We start from the raw sequence: 26,665 nt of genomic DNA, 5'->3' as shown, positions 1-26,665 counted from the left end.
GGAGCGCGGGGCCGCGGGCGGCCGGCTCCGGGGCGAGCGGCGCCGCCTGCCGCCGAGGCCGACCTTGCGGCGTCGCGGCGTTCCCAGCGTCGTGGAAAGGTTTTGTTCCCTTTTCCAGGGACTGACTGATTCAGACCGAGAAGTGACCGTGCGAGATGAGAAATGCATTTGTTCAAAATACAGCAAAAAAAGGCTTTCTGATTAGTTATCATTATTAATGTTGGTTAAGTTAAATCTAGGTACTGAAATATTTTAGACTCACAATACAACTGAAATTTTGTTGGTACTTTTTAAAGGGGACACCACAGAAGGACGTTGTAATAAAACCGGATGCCCCAAGCACACTACTTCTGGAGAAACATGCGGACTATATAGCTTCTTACGGAACAAAGAAAGATGATTATGTAGGTATCGATTTGTTTCAGTATTGCTGTGATTTTAATGATAGTAGTAGTTACTGTTATTTACATGTTAGGGGTTGGATAGATGCTGACAAGTCAGTTGCTTCGTGCCCTGCAATCTGGTTTGAAGTATAAAAGGAAGGTGGCTGTGTTCATTTTGCTAGGTCTGTGATGAGTTTTGGCATGTATTATCTGAGCACAAATTTGAAGATTATCACTTTAGCTCTAGAATTACTCTGAGACCTGAGAAATGAACTACTTCTCGCTTCTTCATCCACTATAATGCACAAGAAGTACAGGCTTATTTATGTATGGTTCTTTTACAGGACAATGTGTTTCTCTGCTGTACTAAATCTCACTTCAAAACTCCTTCCTGTTTACTAGGCTTGATTAAATATTGCAACTAGTGTTCATTTTATATAGTTATCAGATGTAGTCAATCACAGCTGGATTCCAGTTCCAGCAGGGGAAAAGTGTCAGTAACTGCTTCTGTTGAGGAAAAAAAAGTGTTGCAGTTATCTGTATTGGCCACAAATGAACTCAAGCACTGTTGCTTTGAATTGTTTTTCCTCTACTTCTCAAACATGCAAGTTGTAAGTACTGCATGAAGACAATCATAGTTTTCTGGTAGTTCACCAGATCTGAACTTTTATATGTATATAAATATATGTATGTATATGTATGTATGATGTATGTGTACATATATACACACGCACATGCATATATAGGATAGTGTATATGAAAATTCATGCCCCCCTAAAGCTTTAATTTGCAGTAATTTTGAAGTTTTGACACTAACAATAAGATTCTTTAAGTGTCACTATTTTTGAGACCTGTTGGAATGGTAGTTGAGTAGAAGTTTAGTAGCCAAGATAATAACTGATGATCTGAACTGAATTAGTGACTTACTACTTGTATGTGTTGATACTTGTAAGCTGTTGATACTTTAAGCTTGATAATTTTAAACTGAAAAATAGAAGGAAGGAAATGTATTGTGTAGAAATACACGTGTGCATGCACCTATATATGTGTGGGCATATATATGTTTACACGTATGTACAGTGTATAATTTATAAGTGACTAATAAGCACTAAGCTGTTAACACAGCAGCAAATACTTGATATGTTACAAACTGTTTATAGATGTTAACTGACATATTTTCATTGCTCTAATTTGATGATCTGTGTGTCTGATTAAGAACTAAAATATTGTACTACTTAGGAGTACTGTATGTCGGAGTATTTGAGAATGAGTGGTGTTTACTGGGGGCTGACAGTAATGGATCTAATGGGACAGCTGCACCGAATGAACAAAGATGAAATTCTGGCATTCATCAAATCATGTCAACATGAATGTGGTGGTATAAGTGCCAGCATAGGTCATGATCCTCATCTTCTGTATACCCTCAGTGCTGTTCAGGTAAATGGAACACAGTAATTGTAGAAACAACCATTTGTAAAAATGATTTTGATAATTGCAGATGTAGAAACCAGGTACTTAAACTATTGGATAATAATGGCAAAAATGATTTTGGTACCTTATAAAAAAAATCTAATGAACAAACATAGAATTTAGTTGTATCATTTCCTTAAAAAATGTTGTAAGGTGTGGGAATTTGTGCTTTTAATTTCACTTAATGATGGCTTTATTTGCATACTTGTTAGATTTTTTCTAGTAGTCTTAAAATATTTCTTAGCTACATGTTTTACTGGAAACTTCTAAAAGGTTACCTTTGGATTTTATAAATTCTTTCTAGGGTACATTTTGCTGAAAGATCTGTATGACCAAAATAAGAAAAAATTATTGATTTTTCTTTCTCTCTCTCTCACACACTTGCGCACTCACACACACACTCTGTATTTATATATACTTCAATGCTATGCAGAAGAAATGTTGCAGCAGCTGGGTTTTATGTTTTATCCCTCAAACTTTTTTTTTTTTTTTTTTTTGATAATACTTAAAAATGAGACCAGTCTTTTGGGCCCTTTATTTTTTTGGTGTGTAGTCTTTGCCTGAGAAAAAGGAATTACTCTTAATCTTATTTTTCCCCATGACTTCCTCCATCTTTCCTTCTTCTTAATTTTGTCTTTTTTTTTTTTTAATTCTTACGCAAAACATGGTGGAAAGCAATACCCCAAGGCTTAAATGCTTCTAAACAATTGCTTGATTCATTGCAATTTAAGTCTAATCTCATCTCAGGGAGGAAATTATTTAAATAGTGTTACAAATGATTACATCCTGTTTCAGGAAGAAAGCATTTTGAATCTGAGGTGTTAGGTAGGATAGAAGAATGATGCTTTCTTGGGTCAATGATGGGTGTTGGCATGTATTACCTGATCTAAAGGTGATGTTTATCACTACTTTAGCTCTAGAATTACTCTGAGACCCAGAAAACTTAAGTTTCTTTAGGCTGTGACCTTTGAGCTTTCCAGACTACAAATTCCTTTAACAAATTCTAATCTAGCATAAGAAGAAGGGGATAAAATTTGAGGTTCTTCATGTTTGTGCGTTACAGTTGTATAGTTCTTTGCTCCAAACTTGAGGTTACTAGGAGATGTTTTCGTGTTAACTGATTGCAACTMTAGATATTAAAAGTTGAAAAGCATCAGCAAATGCAGATGTAAAATTTTTGTGTTGAACTTAACCAGCCTGTCTTAACATGTTCTTAATTCATGAATACTGTTTAAAAGTTCTGCCTACTAATATAGAATATTCAATAGGTCACATCACATCCTCCTTTGAGCACAACTGAAGGTAATGTGTTCAAATACACTTTTGTTCAGATAGTCTTTCTTTGCACGTCTGTAAGACTTAAAACTTAGCTTGCAACTGATTGCAAGTGGAAGATTTCAAATCCACATTTTCAAAGTCATAGTTGTTGATACTGTTTTCCAAGATGGACACCACAGTGTTCAGTATGGTGGCCAGCTTAAATTGTCTATATTTTTCTTTGAGAATTTCTTAAAACTTTGATGTATGAGCTGTAGTGCATTTTAATTTTATTTTAATAAGGTTTATCAAATAGTAATCACAATCAGTTAAGTGAAGTCTTATATGAATCTAGGTTTCTGATTTTCTTGCAACTCATTGTTACTGTGGCTTTTTTTTTCCAGATTCTTATCTTGTATGATAGTCTCCATGTGGTTGATGTTAATAAAATTGTTGAATATATACAGAGTTTGCAAAAAGAAGATGGATCATTTGCTGGAGACAAATGGGGTAATGTTTAGATCTTTAAAATCTACTGACTAGGTTGACATGTGCAAGTCTACAAACTGAAGTTTGCTTGGATGGTCTTTTTGTTTATATATTGTGTGTAAATATTGTATTTCCTGAGTTACATAAAAAGATGATTTTGTTGAGGACAGAGTGTGTTTTATTACTTTCTAAACAATTCTAGGCTTCAGTTGCACTCTTGCATTAAAAATAAATTTTCTGGCTCTGAAAAAACAAAGCCTTCTGGCACTTGTAGTGAATGATACTTCAAGGTACCAGTAAAAGAATGTTTTGCATTTGCTATTTAATAGCAATCAGTTACGATCTTTATCAGTATAGACTATGAAAAGCATCTTTCCCTGTACAGAAGTGAGATTAAAAACTGGTTTTGTACTCATTAACCTCTGTTAATATTGATTTTGAGGGATGTTTCCTTTTGTGTATGTGGATCTTTTTTTTTTTCATATGAACAGATTGTTTATTAACAAACGCAGTATTTTTAAGTGGTACTATATGTATTTAGTCACTCTAAAAATATTTTTCAACATTAAATCCTTAAGTTGTAATAAAATTTACTACAAAAAACCATGTTTTTGTGCTGATAAAATCAAATAATCAAGATCGTGGCTGTATATATATGCCACTAAATCTGACTGTTTTAGCTATGTGTTAAAATGGTGGGAGCTGCATCATAATTTGCTGCATCCATTGTGTTTAAGTATAGGAAAAAAATTACTGAATGCTAATAGATTAATGTTATTTTTGATGTCCAGATACAGTGCAACTGGAAAAAAATGTGATACCTGAAGTAGGGCAGAACACAAGTGCATATTGATTTTATCTGTTTAATTTGTGGACTTCTTGAGAAGAAAAGTTGCATCAGTTTGAAGAACACTTCGTTGGTACAACATTTGTGGCTGGGTGTAACTTCAAATGTTGACTTCCAGTATTAATTGCTTAAAGTATGTATAGGAGAAGTATGTTGGTATGGACATGCTGAACAGTTCTGTTGCAGGTGTAGCTTTTCTTGATTTAACTTTGGGATATAAGTACTCAAAAAAAAAAAAAAAAAACTGCAACTGTAGTCAGTTTTTCTGTAAAAACAAAAAATGTTTTTACTTCTACTCAGATATCAGAGAGCATCTGAAGCATTTTAAGAGGGATAGAGAGCTGTGCTGCAGATTTTGCAGAGAATCTAGTGCTCCGCAGTTGTCCAGTAGGGCACTACACAGAAGCTTTAAAATTAAATAGCTGCTTGTAACTTAGCCCTAGTTGAATTGATTTAGGTATATATCTGACTAAATATAAGCTGTTAACGAGTTACTTACTTTCATATGCAGTAAATGTAGAGATCACTTGAGTTGTAACATGGACTTCTTAAATTACTGAGGATGTAATCCAAAGGCTGAAAGAGGAAACAGTACTGAGGCGTGTTTTCTTTAAATTTTTTTTCTGTGTAAAGCCTAGCAATTCAACATTTTGTTACAGATTTTCAATGGTGGTTTAAATATATATATTTTGTTATTAATAAAAAATAATCTATATTTCATTGTCCCCCCACCCCTGATAGGAGAAATAGATACAAGGTTCTCCTTCTGTGCTGCAGCAACTCTTGCACTTCTGGTAAGTCCTAAATCATCACTTGCACAAGTACAGAATCTTCTCATTAAATATGCAGCTTCAGCAATAACAGTCAGCTTGGTAGAATATAAAATGTATTAGATGCTTTTTTGACTTGCAGGGAAAACTCGATGCTATTGATGTGGGGAAAGCAGTAGAATTCGTTTTGTCCTGTATGAACTTTGATGGAGGATTTGGTTGTAGGCCAGGTTCTGAATCACATGCAGGACAGGTGAGTTTTTCTTTATATAGAGATGTTTTAAATTGTCAAGCATTGCATGCTGATCATGAATATTTCCAACATTTCTCAGTGATGCATGTTGAAGTACTTCTCATTTCCCAAGTGCCTGGTTCTAGTCCCTTAGCTAAAGTAAACAAATAGGCGGATAGGTGTGATGAGTTTGGAGAGAGGCATCGGAGGTTAGAGTCTGGGATGGGGCTGAATGGGAGAGGAAAAACCCGTAAGACTCCTTCAGACTGCAAATATTATTTGGATAATCTTCAAATAATGGTGTCAGAATATCATGAAGATTTTTAGACAATTTGAAATGGGTATTAATGAGAAAATGCCATCAAGTGATAGATTTTGTCCATTTACATTCATTCAGGGTTGTTTTTTTGCAGTTTTAAGCTCATGTATGCAAAGATGCTGATCAAATTGATAAAATGTAGAGGTCACTTGTACAATGTGTTTGCTATCAATAAAAATCAGAAGTTAAATCTTTTAATCTGACAATTTGCAGAGATGGCTTACTTAAATTCTTGAGGAGAGACTTCAGATGAGATGGCTCAGGTGTAGGAACCTTTAAGGTTTTGTTGTAGTTACTAGAGAGTATTGTAGTGACAGCAAATTACAAAAAGTGGTCAATAAAATCCAGCTGAAAAGAGAGTATAGTAGTGTAATTGGAACAGATTAATGGAGCTGTCAAGGTAGAGACTCTCAGTGACTTCTTCCAGTAGAAAATATGCATATAATCAACATTTCCCATTTTTTTTTTCCCCATGGAAAGAACTGTTGCACTTAACCTGAATCTATGAATAGAAATGAACTTTAACACAATATTTTAATGCTTATGCTGAGCAGTACCGTAGCCAGGACTCATCTGAGCACATCAAAATACCGGTTATTTTATTGAGGAAAACTTTTTCATTTATTCCTTTTTATTCAGGAAAAAGAATTATAAAGCTGATGTTTGTTCCTTATCTTACAAGCTTTATCTACAGTAATGTTCCCTATATGCTCTAAATGGCTGGACCATGTTCTGGTATCCAAGTAAGTCAGATTTAGTGACTGAACCCACTGCAGCTGACACTTGCTGGGAGGGCCAGATCTGTTGTGCATATGCTTTAAAAAGCTGAATGAATAGAAGTCTATTGTAGTTCTAAAGTTTTTCAGGAATACCACGTTTATTTTGTAATGTTCTTGAATAGGTACATTCCTGTTCTATCAGGAAAAGGTTAGTGGTGAGCAGGCCTCAGTTGCTATTACAGTTTCTTGCAGTTTGTTTCTGGCTACTTTGTTGAGAATGGCAGATTAAACTGCTGACTAGCTGAAATGTGACTAAAAAGTGCTGCTGCACTGAAAACCTTATTTCCTAGGAAAAGCAGAAAGGGATTTAGAATATATATTATTACATGCCATAGTGAAAGAAAGCCTGACATGATAGTAGACCTAGCTGGGATTGCAAGGAATGTTAATAAAGTGTCCAATCTGCAGGAAGGAGGTTGAGTGCTCTGGCTTGAGGTCCGATGTGTTTTCAAAAGAAAAAACTATTACTCTACCTGATCTTCTAGGAGTTTTTCCAAACTTTGTACTCACAGAATATATTACTGTTCCATAATTACACTGCATAACTGGCACTTTTAGAAAAGTTACTGTAAGGTTAATAGACCTTTTTTTTAATGGAGAATGGAACTCAGTTTGGAATTAAAAGGTGAAATGTGTACTTATTTTGTGTTGTGTCTGCAGGACCGGATTCCTGCTTTGACATTTTCCTGCATTTAGTCTGCTAAACTATATTTAGCCTTTAAATACACAAAAATTTATGTCTGTAATTTTAGATCTATTGTTGCACAGGATTTCTGGCTATAACAGACCAGTTGCATCAAATAAATGTTGACTTGCTGGGCTGGTGGCTTTGTGAACGACAGTTACCTTCTGGAGGTCTCAATGGACGACCTGAGAAGGTATTTGGTGGTTTCTTTTGTTTGTTCAAAGCACAGAGGTTGTATTTTTTAAAGTTGAATAATTTGTGGAAAGATCAGAACTACTTTAAAAAGTTTACAGCGTATTCATACACTGTAAATTCATGCCTTTTCTTGGTTCTTCATTTTGCAGCTAACACCTGTCATGCATTCTTTAGCTATTCTTAGTTTGAATCTTCAGTTTAGAAAAGTATATGTACTGAAGTATGTCTTGCTGACAATTTGAACTATGTACTATATTAAATTAGAATTTGAATATTTTCTGACATGAGGAATCATCTCTTCTGTATGAGTTGTAGAAAAATTATTCTTACTGGATGTTAATCCTGGGCATAAGTGTTTCATGTCACAGTACGAATTTAGTGGTCTAGAATAATTTCCACTTGCAAATAGGTAACCAACCAACAATTTTTTTTTCCAAGAATTTTTTCAAGGAAGTTTAACACAATATCTTAATGTTTATGCTGAGCAGTATCATGGCCAGGACTTATCTGAGCACATCAAAATACCAGTTATTTTATTGAGGAAAACTTTTTTTATTTATTTATTCCTTTTTATTCAGGAAAAAGAATTATAAAGCTGATGTTTGTTCCTTATCTTACAAGCTTTATCTGCAGTAATGTTTCCCATATGCTCTAAATGGCTGGACCATGTTCTGGTATCCAAGTAAGTCAGATTTAGTGACTGAACCCACTGCAGTTGGTGTTTCTTGGGAGGACCAAGAAAAGAAATTTTTTTTTTTCAATTCAACAAGAAAAACTTTCTTGAAAGTTTTTTCAATTAAACTGATTGTGGCTAATCATTTGAGTACTAGTTGATAGGAAAGTCTTTGTCTTTAGTCCTGAAAAGAATGCTGTGGATTTTTAGATGCTCCCACAGAAGGTGAAAGCAGTTCTCAAGATCAGATTCTTGTATTTGTTTCTTGTTGAACAAAGGAAAAGGTCATTTAAAAAGAGACTTCATCTACGAACTTCCTTCTCTTTTACTCCCCCAAAATCTCTAAACATTGTTTTTCTACAACCCTATTATGATAGCACAACTAGTAGTTTGCAGAAATGCCAATTAAAATATACAGTAGCACATTTAAAACAAAAATATTCTACTTCTCTGTTTACCAGTTACCTGATGTATGTTATTCATGGTGGGTGCTAGCGTCTCTGAAAATGATTGGTAGATTACATTGGATTGACAGAGAGAAATTGCGCTGCTTTATTTTGGCTTGCCAGGATGAGGAGACTGGAGGATTTGCTGACAGACCAGGAGATATGGTAAATAATTTTAAACTAAAGTTGAAATTTTCAATTATGTTTCTCATTTGAGTTTAACTTGTGACGCAGATACAGACTTTTAGCGGAGCTGCAGGGTCAGCAGTTGAATTTGAGAAAGAATGAGGCAGAGATGCTTTAGAATTTTTATTTTAGGAGTATGTAAGGAAAAGCAAGTGAGTTAAATGTGGGATACGGTAGTGTAAGTCCGATACATAAAATATCACAAATTGTTGTTTGGTGTCCATAACACATGCCACATGAATTGTTTGTCTCAAGACCACTTTAAAAAGCCTCCTTTAAAAAAAAAATATGAACTTCTAGAGATCACCACAGGCCAAGCAGTCTGCAACTCTGAACGTTTTTGCCTGATCTAAATGAGTCTTGAGTTACTGTAAGAATCCCTGCACTCCAGCTTTCATTTGTGCCAGCCCAACCATTGAAAAAATCCTCTCATTTGTATTTGCCTAGGAGATGGAGGAGGTAGAAATTTTTGTGACAGCATTATGAAGAGGTTGGTAGTATGGATTTTTTCCTCAGTTCAGAGAACAGTTATGGCTGGCTGGTCTGTTCTCTCTGGTTACAAGCAGAAACAGTTGAGGTTGCCCAGATAAAATGGCAAAGATCCTGAAATGGATTACCTGTGATCCATTACCTTTCAAAGGTGCTGGTCAGATAAAATTAGAAGTATTATGAGACCTCAGTGTAATTCCTACCAAATACGTGACTGCTCATTTGCCAAAGGTCAGGGAAATCATAGGTATTTTTGTTACAACTCTACGTGTAGTCTTTATTTCCTTTCTCCACAAATGCATTAACAACTGAATGAGCTTCCTATTTCTTTGTAAGCTGATGCATTCTTTCCACTATGGAGGTGGGAGGTGGAAATCTCTTCACTCTGGTCTGCCTTTTGGAAAAGTGCCTTGGTGTGCTTAAAGCAGAAAGGTTTTTGTATTCCTAAGCAGAGCTATAATGTCACTGTCCTTTCTAGAATGCATTATTTCTGTCTTGCTATGAAAGTAACTTTGCTATCTAATATAGACATCTGTGAGTATTTTGCATTTAATTTTAGTAGGCATTTCATGTTATTTTTTTTACCAGTTATATCTATTTTTGGACTAGGCACTGCCATAAAGTTATTGAAGCTTAGATTTTTTTGTTTGTTTGTTTCTACAGAAGCTCATTCCCAATAAATCCTGTAATTCTTTTTTCTTTTTTTAGCTTAGATGGTAGTGTTTTTTTAATTTGACGTAGGGGTTATATTTCAGGTTTTGAACAATTTCACAACACGATTTGTGTCTTTTTGTCAGGTTTCAAGCAACTAGTTGTTGATAACTTTGTAGTTGTGCTTAATTAGCTCCTACTTATAATTAGTCGGCTATTTCTTTTGTAGTTTTCAAGAAGTGCCTCAGAAAAGAGCAGAAGATGACATAGCTATAGATGCATCTGGGAACTCGGTTCCCAGGCACTTCCAGGCTTGCCTGTCTGTACAAGGGAAACCTTTATTACAGTTCCAATAGTGTATTTCTCCCCCAGTCTCCTTTCCTCCTCCCCTGTCCTCACCCCCTTTCCCCCCCCCACCCCCAGGTAGCTGTTTGCTGATTCTGGGAAGAAGCAAGTAAACATAAGCTTGTGCTTTGACCATATGTGTAACGTTGTAAAATCCTCTGTGATTAGTGATTGTGCTCCTGTATGTGGTTATAACATGGTAATTCAGCTCAGTTTACTAAAGTATAAAAACATTTTGAGGTAAAATCCAGAAGTTAAGTATTGCAAACAGGAGGTACACTGCACCAAACAGTACATGTGACTTTGAATAAGATTTTGCAGAGTGGTCAGTTAACTGCTGAAATGAAGCTTGTGTCAAGACTTCACATTCTGTTGCGGTTATATAATGATAGCTGCTTTGGGGAAAAAAATCGTAAAGTGAAGAAAAATTAAGATACCAAATAACTGCTGCTGTGTCTTTTGTTAGGTATTTCCCTGTATTTTTTTTCTTCTAGTTATACAGCATGGGAGGTTGTTGTTCACCTCTTAAGGTTTGACAGTACAACTCTATCCAGAGACTATTAAAGAGCAGTATATTGTTGCTGAAGAGCAAGTGGGAAATTTATGGAAGTAGTAGTTTCAGATGATCAAATTTGCCTCTCTAATTCTTGTTATCTTTGCTACTGCTATAAGTTGTAATGGAGAATGCTTCCTGTGCACGAGTATTTCCTGCTGAATTAAGAGTTTAAAATTGTCTTAGCAGCAAATAATTTACAAACATCTCCAAGCAAATTATAGTATCGTAAATACATGCAGTGGAAATTAAACTTTTGAGTTACATGTGGTGGTAGTCAAGACCACTGAAAGTTTGTTCAGCTGTGATGTCTTTTAAAACTTCAGCCACGGGGATTTGCAGGTCTCTTGCTAACAAGCATAAGCTGCTTCATGTACAGATGAAAAGCCGGTTAACTTTTGGAAACAGACATAAAATTTTTCTCTGCTTCTCTCAGGTGGATCCATTTCACACCTTGTTTGGAATTGCTGGACTCTCTTTATTAGGAGAAGAACAAATTAAGGCTGTCAATCCTGTCTTTTGTATGCCAGAAGATGTCCTTCAAAGAATAAATGTACAACCTGAGCTTGTGTGCTAAGTATTGTAGAGACAAAAGATTGATGTGCCCAGTCACTTTACTTTTACTGATTGGAAGTCATCCCTGAAACTACTAGCATATTTTTCTTTTGGATATGTTTACGTTACTGAGGTAAAGCAACTGCTTTACTGTGGGCTTTGTCATTTTGTAAATTGTGACAGAACAGGCTTGCTTGTTCTAATAATCTGAGTGTAACATGTTCTTAGGTTGTATATAAAAGATGTAGAAACCTTTTCTGTATCTTAATATATGGGCCTTTTTTGAATATTCAAGTAAGTCACGGTGATAGTATGAATGTCTTAGTTTCTGTATTCCTGTGATATCAACCGTAGTAGCATCTGTCTTTATACAAGCATGTTTTGAAGGTGGATCACACAAAGCACTTTAAAAGAATATGAAAAAAATCTACTTAAGCCAATGCATTTAATATCACATGGTTTGTATTTAATTCTTTCTATTCATGTTTGCCATCACTTTTATTTGGCAAGATGCAAGCTATTTCTTCTGATAGTGATAAATAACAGTCAAAACAAAAATTATGGTCCCCACTAAGTGTACAAATATGTTGTTATTTATTGATAAAGTATCACTGATACTTGAAATAGAACATATGTTGAAGATATATATACATATATATATAGTGAAACTTGCTAATACTGTGCATTTTGGAGATATTTCTCTCCAGGACAATGGTTTATTCCTGAATACAGTGTTGATCTTCAATTTGTTGCTGGGTTGAGAACCTGCTACCCTAGCTTTTAAGAAAATAATTGCCAGCATTACATTATGATGTAATTGAGAATAAAACTAGCCATGGAAAATACTTGTTTTCTGAAGGATGAAGTCGTCTTTATATTCATTGAAGCCCTAAAAATGCCTCTTACAATATATCCCACACATTCTGGCAGAGGACTAAATGGTATTTCAGTTGAAATGCACAGTAAAAGGTAATTGCAGTGTTTAATAATCTCTATGCTTAAAGAAGGTCTATAGTTGTTTCAAAAACAGTTTTAAAAACAAAGTGGTTATTTTTTTTCAACCTGCTCATGGTACTAGAGGATAGGATAGAACTGGACAATGCAGCTTTTCGGTGGACTTCTAGCAAGTTTCAAAGAGACTGCGTATTTGAATATTCAAACATCTCTAACAATTTTTTTTTTTAAGCCTTAATTTCTCTAAAGGCTTTCTGATGGGGTCAGAAAAGTACTGTTAACTGTCCAGGTGCCTGATGAGTTGTTTGGTCAAGGCTTGGAAGAAGAAATTTCATTCTAAGACTTTAAAAAAGTTACAGGAGGCTTTGTGTTGAATAGGAGAGAAGGGAGAGCACTGCTCAAGTTCTCTATATCCATAAAGTAACACAAAAGCTTTAACTTTTTTTTTTCCTCATTTCAGGTTACCTTTTCAATTACTTCTTTTTTCTCACAAAGGAATCGCTGTTCAGTAGTTAGGAATCTGCCATCTTTTTCTATATTGTGTGGACGTAACAAAGTTCTTGAATTTCTAGATGAACACTAGATGAAGACATTTTGGAAATTAATATGTGGGTGATATTGCATGACTGCATAGAATACTGTAGGTTAAAATCCTACTAATATTACTGGAGTTTTCTCTCAAGGTGATTTGGTCAACTTTTCCTAAATCACTGTGATTTTTAAGATTTAAGATCACTAGTTAAAAGAGTGGATGTGTATGCAAACTAGTAACTTCAGAGTATTTTTTCATTTTTAACATCATTTTTTCTTAAACTGTAGAAAGTAAGATGGTATCATCATAATTGTTTACACAAATTAAATCATGATCTTTATTAAATATACTGTGGAAAAAAATTGTTGCCCAACATGCAAATGTTAAAGGACTTGGTTCATTTTGATGCAGAAAACATTGTTATAGTCTACCTCTATTTTGTTAGATGTGTTTCTTAATAAGATTCTTAGTGTACATACTTAACATAATTGCAGTGATTAATCTTTTGTTCTAGGTCTTCAGTTAAAGGTCCTTTATTAAAAGCTTTGATGAATTTCTATTACTTTATTTTATATGCCAGTCTTTACACAGAAGACCCTGATATTATCTTAGTACATGAGTTTTGAGCACTATAGTGTAGCTACCAATCACAGTGATAAATTTTGCAAAACGCTGTATGAAATTTGCAAAATAGTGTGTTTTTTTTTTTAATCAAGTATGTACACATCAACTTTATTGAAAGAAAATCTAGAGGGAAAAAAAATATTTTGGTTGTGTTCCAAGAACATGGTCAGGTCTGGGGATTTGTGCTTTATTCCAAAGATGTACCTTGCAATTATGCTGAGAGGGCCTGGTTGGGCAAAGTCAGTCTTAAGATTCATGATGCATGAGGAGGGAAGAAAAGGGGGAAAGAAGCATTCCTTTTGTTTCTGACTTTCTTGCTGTACACTGTTTCCTGTTGGAGAAAAGGAGGAGTTATGTCAGCTTCAGGAGTCTCAATGCAGGTGGCGACTATGAAGTACTTGAAATTCAAGACAATGGCACCAAACGAAATCAGCACCAGCTCTCTTCCCTCCATCCTTTGATCTCCAGTGAAACTGAAGAATTGGAGATATTTGAAGTTTTTAATATTATGTCTGACTGACTGTTTTCAGTTGAGAGAACACATTCCCCTGTTCTGAAATGGGAGTTTTGGGGTGATGCCTTCCAGGTGTCAGCTGAGGAGCTGCAGCAGATTGTGGTCACTGGAGTTGCTGTGGCAAAGTTGAGTATCCATCAAACTGCAGCTGTCCACAAACTCCTCTTAAAGGGAAGGCTGGCTTTGTTCTGGGGGGTGTGTGTGTGTGTGTGTGTGTGTGTGTGTGTGTGTGGTTAATGCAGGGTTTGCTAAGTTGAGGAGACTAGTATTGGCTAGTCAAAATACTTTGTTGCTTGATTGAAAGACTTAAATATATGCTAATAAGCAAAACTGTTACATATGCTCTAAACATTAATGCACATGTTTGGGGTTCTTTTGGTGTCTAGCTATAGGTAAAGTTCCTGCTAAAAAGGTGTCTGTATACGGAGCTGGATGAAGAAAGAATGTTGGACGTGTTGTGTAAATCCTATAATGTTTTTAAGAGCATAACATGATTTTTTTGTGTTTGTATGTCACCATTCTGTTCCCTGTGTATTTGCATAATTTAAATGTAACTTGTTGCAGCCCCAGCAACTACATTTACTACTGTATATGTGTAAATACAGGTATGCCACAGTATATTTGTGTGTGTGTGTATATAATTGCACATGAACAATAGTCAGTTCTCAACTCAGGTGGATCTCAAATGCAACTTCTACATTTAAAGATGGATGGAAAAGCAAATTTTCCCAGAAACTTTATCATCTAGACTAAGTACAGTAGCTGGGGGGAGGGGGTTGCATCTGCTAGAATACGGTGCAGTGGCAGTGCCCCCTTTTGGAAATCAGCTGTTTTTCCGTGAGACTGTGATAGCAGGTTTTTGTGTAATCAAAATTTTGTTTTGATTTTTGTGCTTCAAATGTTTAGCGGTCGTAATTGTATTGGAAGAGCGCTGAGAGCTACCGCCGGAGCTGCTGTTCAGCGCTGAACCGGAGGCGGCTGCGCGGCCGGGGCGGGGGAGGTGCCGGGGGCGGGGCCGCTCCCCGGGGGCGGGGCGAGGGGGCGTAGAGCCGTAGGGGTTGCACGCGGCGGGCCGCGCTCGCCGCCATCTTGGGAGGCTGTGGGGAGTCGCGGGCCGAGGCTGGGGTGGAGCCGGTGATGTCGAGCGGAAGCAGCGGGGCGAAGCCAGTCGGGCAGGCGGCCGTCTCGGCCGCCTCCGACTCCTATTCTGGCCGCTGCTCTTCCACGCCGGGGGTGGGCGCGCGCGTGGAGCAGGCGCCTCGCTATACGCTGGGGCTGCTGCAGACCCCGTGCAGCGCTGCCGACGGCGCGGGCGCCTCCTCCAGCGCGGGCGCGAGGCTGGATGGCTCCTGCCGGGGAAGCCTCGCCGGCGGCCGGGTCACCCGCAGCGGTGGGATGGAGCCACCGCTCCCGGGAAGAGGAGGTGGGCAGAGGCGTTGCCGTCCCCGTTCTCGCCCGTGTTTCTCCGTTTCCTCTGTCTGCCCGTTACAGTGAGGTCGGGCTGAAAGCCCTCGTGCAGGCACGGCCTGTGCTGAAGGTGGCAGCAGCGCCTCTTCGCCAGCCGCATGTTTCCCTTAGTCTGTCGGAAGAACGCAGGTGTTCCTCAAACCCTTCTAAGTAAACCTTCATTGTTTTTATTACCTCGACTATATAGTAGTACCTAGTTCACTGCTGAGTCTGTAAGCTGGTTTGCTTTGCAGCAAAATACTTGCTTTACTAGAATCCTGTAGGGCTTTTTGGCTTGAATTTGACTTAAAATTGTTTTTAGTGCTGTTATCCTTGATAAGTGTTACAGCGCCACAGTGTTCTTACAGTAACACTGGTGCTTTTCTTCCTCTATGTAAAGCTGCTTCCGCACCCGTCTGCTGCCTCCCTCCTGGGGACAGAATCTCCTTAGCCGCTCCTGAATCCTGGAGGACGTGTGTTAACCCGACTGATTTGATCCTACTAGCATAGTCCCCATCTTTGCTGGCAAGAGAAAATCATTCAAATTGTATTTTCTCAATGGAGCTACTATAAAAAAAGAGTATATTTTTATCACTTGCTAAAATGCCTTCTGAGGTAAAAATATCTCTGTTGTGCGTAGATTGGGAATACATGTTTTTGAACAACAGGTACATGATGAGTCATGAATTATAGACAAATCAACATTAAACAAGTATTTGTAGAAGACTATGTTCATCTAGTTTTTAAAATTACCTTTTACCACATCTTGTACAGGATTCTGTACATACTAAGGTGTAGCAAAGTCTGCAGTGGCTGCTTAAAGTTGACCACAGGCGCTTAGTTTTTTTCACTGGTGTTTGACTGACCATATTCCCCTCCGTTGTGAATTCTTGTTCAGTCAGAGGTTAGGTTGCACTAACTAACTAACTTCTGCCAAAAGCTGAGTGACTGTTACTTTAGAAAAGTTACTTCTATGCAGTGATTTTGATGCTGATCTACATCTAAAAAATACGTAAGACTGAACTAATACTTTTTTTCAGAGGTACCTCGGTCAATTTTTTTTTAATGCGTCGTCATAAATATTTTTGTGTCAACCATGATAAACACCATATAATTTACAAGTAATCTAAGAAAAGTACAAAAGTACTATGTCACGTAGATAATAAAAAGAACAGAAACATTTAGCTTTGCATGCCTTTTCATATCAGGAATCTTGTAAATTTTAAGTGCAAAAACTCCATTTATGTTTTATGTATTATAATTCATATTGGCTTTAAAAAAACAGCTCTCCAGATAGGATTAAGGATGAGAGGCTGGGTTTACTTTCATCAAGAGAACTGAAAGTAAGTAAAGTACCTTTTAAAATGTTTTGAAACTAAAGAACAATATGAGGAAAAAAAGTTGCATAATTTTAAAATGTAGGTCAATATTAAGATGCAGCTGTAAGAGAAATGGCACGTAATAAATATGTTTCAAATTACTGTGTGATATCTGTGAATTGAACTCCATGAATTCAGAAGATCATTCTCAATGTAAGAGTTCTCGAGTATGGCTCTTGTTTTCTTTTATTATCTTTTTGTAAAAACATTGCCAGCATTTTAAGAAAAACCCTTACTATAAACTTTAGAAACTTTTAATTTTTTTGTAAATACATTGTGCAGTTGCAGATACAGATTTTAAAACTGATGGAGAAACGCAGGACAGAGTCTACAACATTCTTTCATAGATGTAGAATTCATTAGAAGATGAAATTATGCATTGTAAACTGACTTCTATCATATTACTTCAGTACAACAACCTAAACGATGTTTTTCATGGCCACTGCAAGTAATGTCGTTATGGAAAATGATCTACTGATACAGACTGGATTTCAAAACAGGAGATTTCTTACTTCATTTTGTACTTGGGCTACTTTAGAGAGCTTTTACAGAATGTTATTAAAGTTTAGTACTTAGAGATCTTTTAATAAGAAAAATACAGTTTTCTAACATATTTTCACGTGTTGATTTCTAAATAAAAGCTGACTCAAGTATCTTTTTTGCAGTTACATTATACAATTTAATGTATCTGTTCTCAAAAACTGAGCGTTGTTTGTTTGTTTTCCTCAGAATCCTATTTTGGAGATAAAAGTTCTTGTGCAGAAAATGCTAGCGTGGTGAACTTCACGAGTTCTTCTTCTGCATGGGGCTTGAATAGCACATGTATAGGAAAAACGCCCCTCTCTTCTACAAGATCTGTTTGCAGAAGCCATACCCCTCTTATGGGATATTCAGGTAAATCTGACGTTTTTACAGGAAATTGTCTTAATTGCATCTCTGACATTGTTTTCCTAACTATACTGGATTTTTAAACGTATGGTGAGATAATGAAGTATTTTCAAAACACAAAGCATAATATTTATTGTTATGAAATATGGAAGGTGCACACTAGGGAAAAATACCATTTTAGATACTGGATAGCTATATCTTGACACTGCAATCTCAGTTATTTTGTGTTCTTATAGAAATTATCGATGTGGTTGGAATTTGTTTTGGTTTGGTTTGATTTTTTTCAAGTTGTCCAGCATTTAATTAATTTGCAGACATACAGATCATGACTAATATGAGAGCCTTAATTATGGATATTCACTATGTTTCTTACCAGAGTTTCCTTTTAGGCCTGTAATACATTTTACATTAAATATCATGATGTAATTTTCAAGGTTCTTGATGCAAATTTTATGTATTTAATATTGCATTCTTTGAAGAAAAGCGCTTCTTAAGTTGTTGAAAGTAACTGACAGCAAGCATAAAGGAGAATTAATAGTTTTGGTTGCTTTTTTTTTTTTTTTTTTATGTTTTGAAGATATAGAACACTAGCTGTCTAGAAGAACGTTTACACCATATTTAATGTGCGGACATTTTGCAATGCTTCTTACGGACAAAATTCTGTTTAGTAAAATCTGTTAGAGAGTAACAATAACTGTATCGTGTGGTGAACATCTGTATGCTCTGGTAGTGCAGAAGTAATGGGACTCGAAAGTCCTTTCAGTCTGACTTACCTGTGTCGATTCAGGCTTTTGTGACCATGCAGGCTATTTATGATGCTTGTCTAAACCAAGTAGATTATGAATAAATTACTTTAAGAACACCATTTAGCCGTCCTTGGTAAGACTAGGAATTGGGTCGCCACTTGCTACCAAATTGAATTTTTGTCATATTTTTTATTGTGAAATTTGAGTAACGTGAAGTTTGTAATTTCCTACAGCTTTTGGGATCCACTGTTTTCTTTTTGACTGCTCAAGAGAGATCAGAATGGCCATGACCGTGAAACCTACAGAGCAGATTTCTCTTACACAGTCTAAGAATGAAACAAAATCACTTCTTCTGTCTCATCTGATTTGACTTCTGTGTGTATGTTTGTATGTACGTGTGCACATGTGCACACGTGTGTGTATTTGTTAATACATGGGGTATTGTATGTGATGTTCTCTAGTCAATCTTTCATTGTTGTGTTTTGCTGAAGAGAACATAACCAGGGCATCACGTTTGGAAGACTGTTGATTGGTCACTGTATTCTTTTTTATTTAGAGTGTGGCACAAACTGAAAAAAAACCTATCTTCCAAATAACATTTGTGGTGTAATTGCTACACTTAAATTAAAATATTCATTATTATCTCCACCTACAACTAATTCTAGCTGATGTTAAAAGAAGAGGAATGGTATGATCAGGTACTGATATGGAGGGAAGCCATGGAGTGTCCTGAATAGAACATGCAGAATAACAATTATTTTTTCTGCAGGCCTCAGATGTAATTTAAGCGTGTGCCATTGTTGGCATCTTACGGTGTGCTCAATACAGGTAGACTAAAAAGTTTCAAACTGCTGTAGGCAGCATTAAGGATCTTTGATTTTCTTGTTAACTTTTGTGTGGTAACCAGTTGCTCAAATCAAGCAACCTTTAATCTTCAGATTTTAGGTAAACTCTCAACACTGACTCTGATCTTGCTCTTTGAGATTCTTGGTAGGATTAGTTTTGATTCTTAGGGTACAAGTTGAATATACCAAGAGGAAAATGACAGGTTTACTGTACTCTTCAGCAGGATCATTCTGTTCTGAGAATACTCGTAGATTCTATTGCTTTCAGGGAGCCGATTGTTTATTTTTAAACATTTGGTCGAGCGTCTGTGATAAATAGATGAAAGAATGATAATAAGGTAGAAGGGGAAATAATCAAGTGCTGGCTACTTTGTTAGTGAGTTTGGTAAGAGAACAGAGATAGATGAAGATATCACCATGTTTGATGAAAAGATTGATACAGACATTTACTGATGCCACAAAAGAAGCAGGAAGACATTTTTTTTAGCAAATAATCTAAAACATACAGACTCTCTGAGAGTTCTAGAATTTGCCCATAATTAATTTTTCTCTTCCAAATTGTTTATGGTACCAACAAATATGTCTATGCTGTCAAAATCCAATATACTATTCAGATATTTTTAAAAGTACAAATACAACGTGGCTTGCTTTATGTGCAAGTATTTTTCTTGTCTCATTTTGAATACTTAAGAATTAAAAATCATATAATAATGAAGTCATTTCTGAACATGTATGTGAATTCCAGAAGGATTTTTAAGTCAAGAATCTGTTCAACTCTGCTATTAAAAGGTTTTAATTTGGCTTCCATCTGAAAGTTAAGATGATTCAGATCTTTTCTTGGTTTGTCTGAGAACTTATGCCAAAGCACATGTAGCAACTGCTTTTCATAATGTCATAATTATTTCAGTATTGCTCAGCAAGTTACATTTTAGTATGTAAAATATTCTGTTTATTATTATCTACTTTGGTGAAATGAAGAGATGATTGTTAATAGAATTTCACATATCATATTATTGTTACAGCACCTATTTTCTCATATGAGTAACATAATCTCAAAGTCTTTGGTTGCAGATTTCTCAGCAAAAAAATTCATCAGTAATTTCTCCAGTAGAATTTGGAAGACTACAGCACCAGAATATGGAACAGAAATAAACAGAGATAATAAAAGAAGCCCTGTATACATTTTTTGTTTGCCTTCCTTAGATTAAAGGAAAGAATCATCCAAAGGTCATATTTCTTAAGTTCAGTTCACAAACCAAAAAGTACATTACCCCCGTTTTTCATTTCAGCTAAATGTCGTATGTAGGAAGTGCTGCAACTTACAATAGTGCTTCTCAAATAGTGGAGCATAATAGTATATGTGGGGAACTGCGTGCTATTTCCTGAGACATACTGTTGCATGGTTCTGTCATGTCAGATACCCCTCGGGAAGTCAGAGAAAAACCTGGAAGAGTCGGGTCATTTTGTCGAGCTTCTTTATACCCTGGTTCTGATTGCAAATGATATTTCATCTCTGGAACTATCCTTACTGGTTCACTGCTCAAGTTAAAAGTGTAGTGGTTATAATGCTAGAAGATATGGAGCTGTAGCTTTTTAAAGCAGTGCTATTTAAAATTCAGTACTGTGTGAGGTGGCATGGGAGGAGTGAGGTGAAGGAAAGCATTATAATTCAGCCCTGATCAACTGTCTTACAACCAACAATAGTTGAGGATATAATTCCCTCACTACCCTCAATCTGCTGATTTAGCCATTGTTTGTTAGAGCACCATAATGTGCATAAATTTTTGTCACTACTCAAATTCTAGAATTATTTTGGGTGCCGCTGCCCCCCACCTTCGGAGTAGCCATGTGAATCTAAATGACATTTGATCAGGCATCACTGCTATATAGAGTTCAGTTTGGCTATGAATATCAGGAGGTCTGTAGTCTAGTCCTGAAGTTGATTTGCTACATAATACTGGGCAAACTGCCAGAGCAGCAGGGTTGATAGACTTTTTTTTTCCCCCTCCCATTTAGATAAAGCTACGTAAGAAAATGAGGTTTAGATGTTCAAAAAGGAAGGCATTAAATGTTAAGGAGCTGTATGATACTTAATTTTTATAAGGAGAATCTTGGAGAAATAGCTGGATATTTGAGGGAGAAGATGAGATTAGCTGAGTTTGTGATGATATTACGATATTTGGGGAATTTTGAGCCAAATTTATTTTAAGGTATTAGAAATGGAGAGAAAAAAAGAAAAGGAAATCATCACCACATTGAAATCCAGAAGATTTGGTCTTGAGTCTGTTTTATATATATATTTCAGAATCTTTTCATGATTTTAGCATAAAATCAGATGAAACATATCAATTTTGTTTCCCTAACTTGGTGCAAACTAAACCATTGTGATCAGAATTGTAATTTTTAATGGAATATTAAGTTACAATATCCCTCTATAGCTAATACATCCGATGTTAACTAGCAGTAATAGCTGTGGTCCATTTTGAATTTAAAACGACAAATGCTTAATAATGGCCATGCCTATTAATCTTTTTTTTATTCAGTACGGAAACGGTGGCTTATAAAGTATATTTGCTTCTGCTTCAGAAATGGTTAATTCCTATCAACTTAAAAGGATGAATGCATTCGAACGTTGTCTTAAGATAAATGTACAATGTTCATGCTTTTGAAAGTGTGCCTTGTTGTCTATATGGTATAGTAAATAAGGAGTTTGATAACCTGGATTTTGAATTTTTTAACCGAGTGTGGGATCTTTGATATGGTTTTCTGTGGGTATGAGAGTATAAACTCGTATTTCAAATGGAATGTCAAAGTATGATTCTGTGAATATAAAGAAATGAATCTTAACTGAATATATGCAACCTGTTTTGCAGTTACATCCTCATCTGCAGTCTCTGCTCATACCATTGCATCAGTTATTGTAGCTGTAATAGAAGGGAGAGGACTTGCCAGAGGTGAAGTAGGAATGGCCAGCATTGACCTAAAAAATCCCGAAGTGGTATTATCACAATTTGCAGACAATACAACTTATGCCAAGGTATTTTTGCATACATAAATTGTTATATACTTTATAGGCCGATTACTCTAGTTTTGTTTTCTAAAAAACCTTGTAAGTAATTGGAAACTAAGCTTTTATCTTTTGAGAAATTTCTTCTAAGAACTAAAGCAATCAGTTACAGAAAATGCGTAATAGTGAAAATGTTTAAAGGGCTACTATTTTCTGTATTGTGTGTCAGAATTTAAAAAGTAAAGAGAAAGGAGTGCTTTGCAAAAGCAACCTTTATGTAAAGAATAGTGTGTTTGAACTGCATGAGAGTTGGATGCCTTGTTTTGAAAAGAGCTTTGGAATAAATGGTAATAAAACTTGCAACTGCTTTTAATTGGGTAGAACAGCTCTTGAGAGCACAACTACATAAATACGGTTACTTTTTTAACGTGACTGTAAGATTGGTTTGTGTAGTTACATAAGTGACTTACAAATCAAATTCACTCAGTTTACGTACTGCATATTCTATAAATAATTTGGAGGGTAATCTTTCTGGCATGTGCAACATCAGCAGTAATAAAATGGCCTACTTAACAACTTTGTTGCAGTTATGTGTCAGAAAATAATGTAACTTGTAATATGTAGTGGCATTGCAACATTCAGACAAATAAAAACTAAAGTTTTGTTAGTAGAGTAAGTAGATATGACTTAGCATATAAATGACAGTCAAATCTGTTGAATTAAATGTGTTATATAATGGCACTTTTGTGACCATTAGTGATTTTAAAGCTTATCTTGGTCTGAGCACACATATACTCATATTGAACCTGGCAGCTACATGAATTATTCCCATCATACACAATACCATTATGTGAAATGAAATGTGCAAATTGAAAAAGGGAATGCATGAGAAAGATGTGGGCATTCAGATGATAATATGGCAGTTTAAAATAACAATTGCCTTAAAAGTCTGAAAAACTGAAAATTACTGATTAGAAACTGCGATTTGCTTATATCTAGAATAATAATAAAAAAAATACTGTCCCATGTAATCGAAGGAATGATAAGACTAGAATTCTGTAAGAAAACTTGACCGTATTTTTTTAAATGATTACTGATTTTTAAAGTTGTTTTGATAAAGATTGTATTATTAAGAGTAAAAGGCTTTCTTTTTAGTAGGCAGTACAGAAGTCTCCCTTGTTCTAGTCCCAGGGTTAAGAATTGTACCATTTTCAGTGGTGCCCAGCAATAGATTGAGAGGCAACAGGCACAAAAAGAGACACAGGAAGTTCCATCTGAACATAAGAAAAAACTTCTTTACTGTGAGGGCGACTGACTACTGGAACAGGTTGCCCAGAGAGGTTGTAGTGTCTCTTTGCCTTGGAGATACTCAAAAGCCAACTGGATGCGATCCTGGGCAAGATGCTCTAGGTGATGCTGCTTCAGAAGGGGGTTGGACTAGATGATCTCCAGAAGTCCCTTCCAACCTCAACCGTTCTGTGATTCTATGATTGTCCCGTTAAATTTGTTTACCAAACTGATTTGTTGATTCACTATTTTAGCTGCTCAGTCTCCTCATCCCCCTTCCCTCTCTTCTCCCTCCCGCCTCCCTGTTTTCTCCTCTCTTTACCTCATATTTTGGGAAAATAAAGTCCTTCTCCCGTAATAGCCATGGAAAATAATTTTGGATATTTGTCTCTTGCTTTGAAAGGCTGGCATATTTTTATTGTTTAAGTAAAAGGGAAAAGATAACTCTAACAAAATTCAGTTTCTTTTATTGTATATTTATATATATATGTATCTAGTTCATTAATATGGGAGGTAACAGAAGGTTTGGTCTCTGTTTACAATATTGATACTCTGATTTAAAAATACAAGCATTCTGTAATTTTTTTTATTGTTGATTTTGTACTGTTAAAAATACTTGATGTATGTATGTTCTTTTACTCAATGATTTGACGTGTTTTTTATTCAGGTTATCACTAAACTCAAGATTTTAACACCACTAGAAATAATAATGTCAAACACTGCTTGTGATGCAGGGAACACAACAAAATTGTTCAGTCTGATAACGGAACATTTCAAGGTAAACTGTTAAATTCTATTCCGTATTTTAGAGGTCCTGTCAATCACTGTAATGCAGTTGTTCGCTTGAGAGTATTCTACTACTTCTAAAACTTTAAATTCGGTCAGGTTTTGTGTATTTCCTGTGGTTTTCAGGCCCATTTTTACAATGGTAAAGGATAATCTACCTGCAGCTCTTAAACCTTTAGAACAAATCCTGATGATTACAGAGAAAAACTTTTCTGATTAAAGCAGATGGTTTTGATTTTGCAGCATAGAAGTAGTTTGAACAATACTGAACCTAGGAAAGATTCAAAGATTAAAACAAAATCATTTTACTCCTTTTTGTTCTCTCAACCTAAAAAATAGCTGGGACTGATGTGTCACAGAGTAGGAAAAAGAGCACTTGCAGGATGGAAAAGGGTGAATCACATTAAGTATTTGTAATTTATGAATATTGAAGCCTCAGAACTTTTTTAAGATTGTATTACACTCCCACTTGACTGTCTTTGGTGTCTCTACTGTTGATAGCATTTTCACATGCAGCCTGTTCTGCTTCCTGACCTCTCCCTACCTTTTCTTACATGAATCACTCACATCATGCAAGTGCAGTTACATTAACCTGTGTATCTTCATTCCCTATTTACCATTAACAGTTTGATAGTGATTCTTGGTCTTAAACCTTGGAAAGCAGAAACTACAGTTCCAATGTCAACGTTAATGCTAGAAAACAACTCTTCTCCTAAAAGTCATTAATTTTAACTGAATCTAGGATAAAATTTAAAATTTTGGAGATGATTTTTTCCTTGAGAGGAAAAAGAAATAACAAAGGAAAAGTCTATGTTAATTTACTTAGAACAGCAGTGAAACCTCTTTTTAATCTGTACTAACTATGAGAGAGCCATGAAGATCCGTAACAATAGTGTGGTTTGCACAGGAAGTATGTAAGCAGGGCTTATATGCTAAATAAATATTTCTTCAAGACAGATTGCTGAATCAATTGATTTTCTTGGAAATATATATCTCTAGAAAAATAAGTCTATTTAATGAAAATATTCTCAATAACATTTTAAACTATTTTGCTTTTTCTCCCACCTTCACAGAACGTGACTTTTACAACAGTCCAGAGAAAATATTTCAATGAAACAAAGGGGTTGGAATACATAGAACAGTTGTGTGCATCTGAATTCAGTACCATTTTCATGGAGGTTCAATCAAAGTACGTTTAAATAAGGAAAATATGTTTAAATAAGGAAAAAAAGCATTCTGTGTCCAGAAGTTTTTAATGTTTTTTTCCATATTTAGTACACTCGCTTGTGGCTTGTTACATTCTTTAAAGCTAGAAGATCTGAAAAGAGTTGGCTTTTTATTTTGCTCTCCAATGTTTCTAATGCATCCAGCAACTTAAAGCCTGTGACATGTTCTTGAGATTTCATGACTTTCACTTTCCCCGTTTTGTTCTTTCCTTAAAGATATCATCTATAATTTTATTTTCTTTCTGGCCTGAGCACCTGTATGCCTTGTACCAGCAATTTTAAATAATGATATTTAGTGTCCTGGATCTTCATTTCAATTCATGTATAGCCACTAAATATGATATATTTATATGTTATCAATTAAATAGTACAGGGTGTAAGGTGTGCAGGGGCTTATATGTCTGTGGGTATTTGATTGACATGCATAGGTGTTCTATACTTGCGTAAGTATATACTTATTTCCTTTTTTTATTTAAGTCTTGAACACACTGCTTGCAGTGCTGTAAGTTCCAATACTTGTCCAGCAAAAGTGTGAATGTAATTTCTGAAATGTATTTCTTGGTTTTGTGCTACTTAAATAGAACTATGCAACATTCATTAACAGTTGTTACTTTCTTAGGTACTACTGTCTTGCAGCTGTTGCAGCTTTGCTAAAATATGTTGAATTTATTCAAAATTCCGTGTATGCTCCGAAATCACTCAAGGTGCGTTTCCAGGGGAGTGAGAAAACAGCAATGATAGACTCATCATCAGCTCAAAATCTTGAACTAGTAACTAATAACAGAGATTCTCGGTAAGAATATTTAAGTTGTATAAATAACATTTTTGGCATTTTTATAAATTTATGTTTCACCAGGTTCCTTGATATCTGTGTCAAAAAGCAGCCCATTATATTTATTTCTGTATGACAGAACTAAGATCTTATTTAAACCTATTCTTTTTAATAACTTGGACTGAGAAATGCATTACAATTCAGTGCAAAACTTAAAGCATAGAAAATCTTACAACTGAATTGAGGAAAGAGCTGGTACATACTAAATATATGATAGATATGCTGTCAGTTTTTACATCTATGTTTGTATTTCTTTCAAACTTCTAAGTGACATT

At 35.6% G+C, this 26,665-nt stretch overlaps 2 protein-coding genes and 2 non-coding genes across 4 annotated transcripts in view; all 4 read left to right on the top strand.

The window, feature by feature from the left end:
* The first annotated feature begins 321 nt into the window (after positions 1 to 321).
* Positions 322 to 14,566, top strand: RABGGTB (Rab geranylgeranyltransferase subunit beta). The gene is made up of 8 exons (XM_085309818.1): positions 322 to 404; positions 1,623 to 1,820; positions 3,515 to 3,620; positions 5,188 to 5,240; positions 5,359 to 5,469; positions 7,299 to 7,424; positions 8,561 to 8,710; positions 11,206 to 14,566. The coding sequence occupies exons 2-8, from the start codon at positions 1,632 to 1,634 to the stop codon at positions 11,344 to 11,346; spliced, it is 876 nt and encodes a 291-aa protein (XP_085165944.1). The 5' UTR covers positions 322 to 404; positions 1,623 to 1,631; the 3' UTR covers positions 11,347 to 14,566.
* Positions 565 to 647, top strand: LOC146593123 (small nucleolar RNA SNORD45). Its single transcript, XR_014896455.1, has one exon. It is a non-coding gene; the product is annotated as a small nucleolar RNA SNORD45 (small nucleolar RNA).
* Positions 2,706 to 2,790, top strand: LOC146593122 (small nucleolar RNA SNORD45). The gene has a single exon (XR_014896454.1). It is a non-coding gene; the product is annotated as a small nucleolar RNA SNORD45 (small nucleolar RNA).
* Positions 14,567 to 15,073: 507 nt separating the features above from the next.
* The window catches only part of MSH4 (mutS homolog 4), a 31,598-nt gene continuing 20,006 nt past the window's right edge, over positions 15,074 to 26,665 (top strand). The window contains exons 1-6 of the mRNA XM_085309817.1: positions 15,074 to 15,371; positions 17,503 to 17,667; positions 22,126 to 22,289; positions 24,214 to 24,324; positions 25,406 to 25,521; positions 26,178 to 26,351. Coding sequence (XP_085165943.1) covers positions 15,086 to 15,371; positions 17,503 to 17,667; positions 22,126 to 22,289; positions 24,214 to 24,324; positions 25,406 to 25,521; positions 26,178 to 26,351 — 1,016 coding nt within the window. The 5' untranslated portion in view covers positions 15,074 to 15,085. The remainder of the gene's footprint in view (positions 15,372 to 17,502; positions 17,668 to 22,125; positions 22,290 to 24,213; positions 24,325 to 25,405; positions 25,522 to 26,177; positions 26,352 to 26,665) is intronic.

Source organism: Rhea americana, unplaced genomic scaffold (genome assembly GCF_003343005.1).
Source record: "Rhea americana isolate MKP2758 unplaced genomic scaffold, rheAme1 scaffold_304, whole genome shotgun sequence".
NCBI lineage: Eukaryota > Metazoa > Chordata > Aves > Rheiformes > Rheidae > Rhea > Rhea americana.
This window is presented reverse-complemented; position numbering and strand designations above follow the sequence as displayed.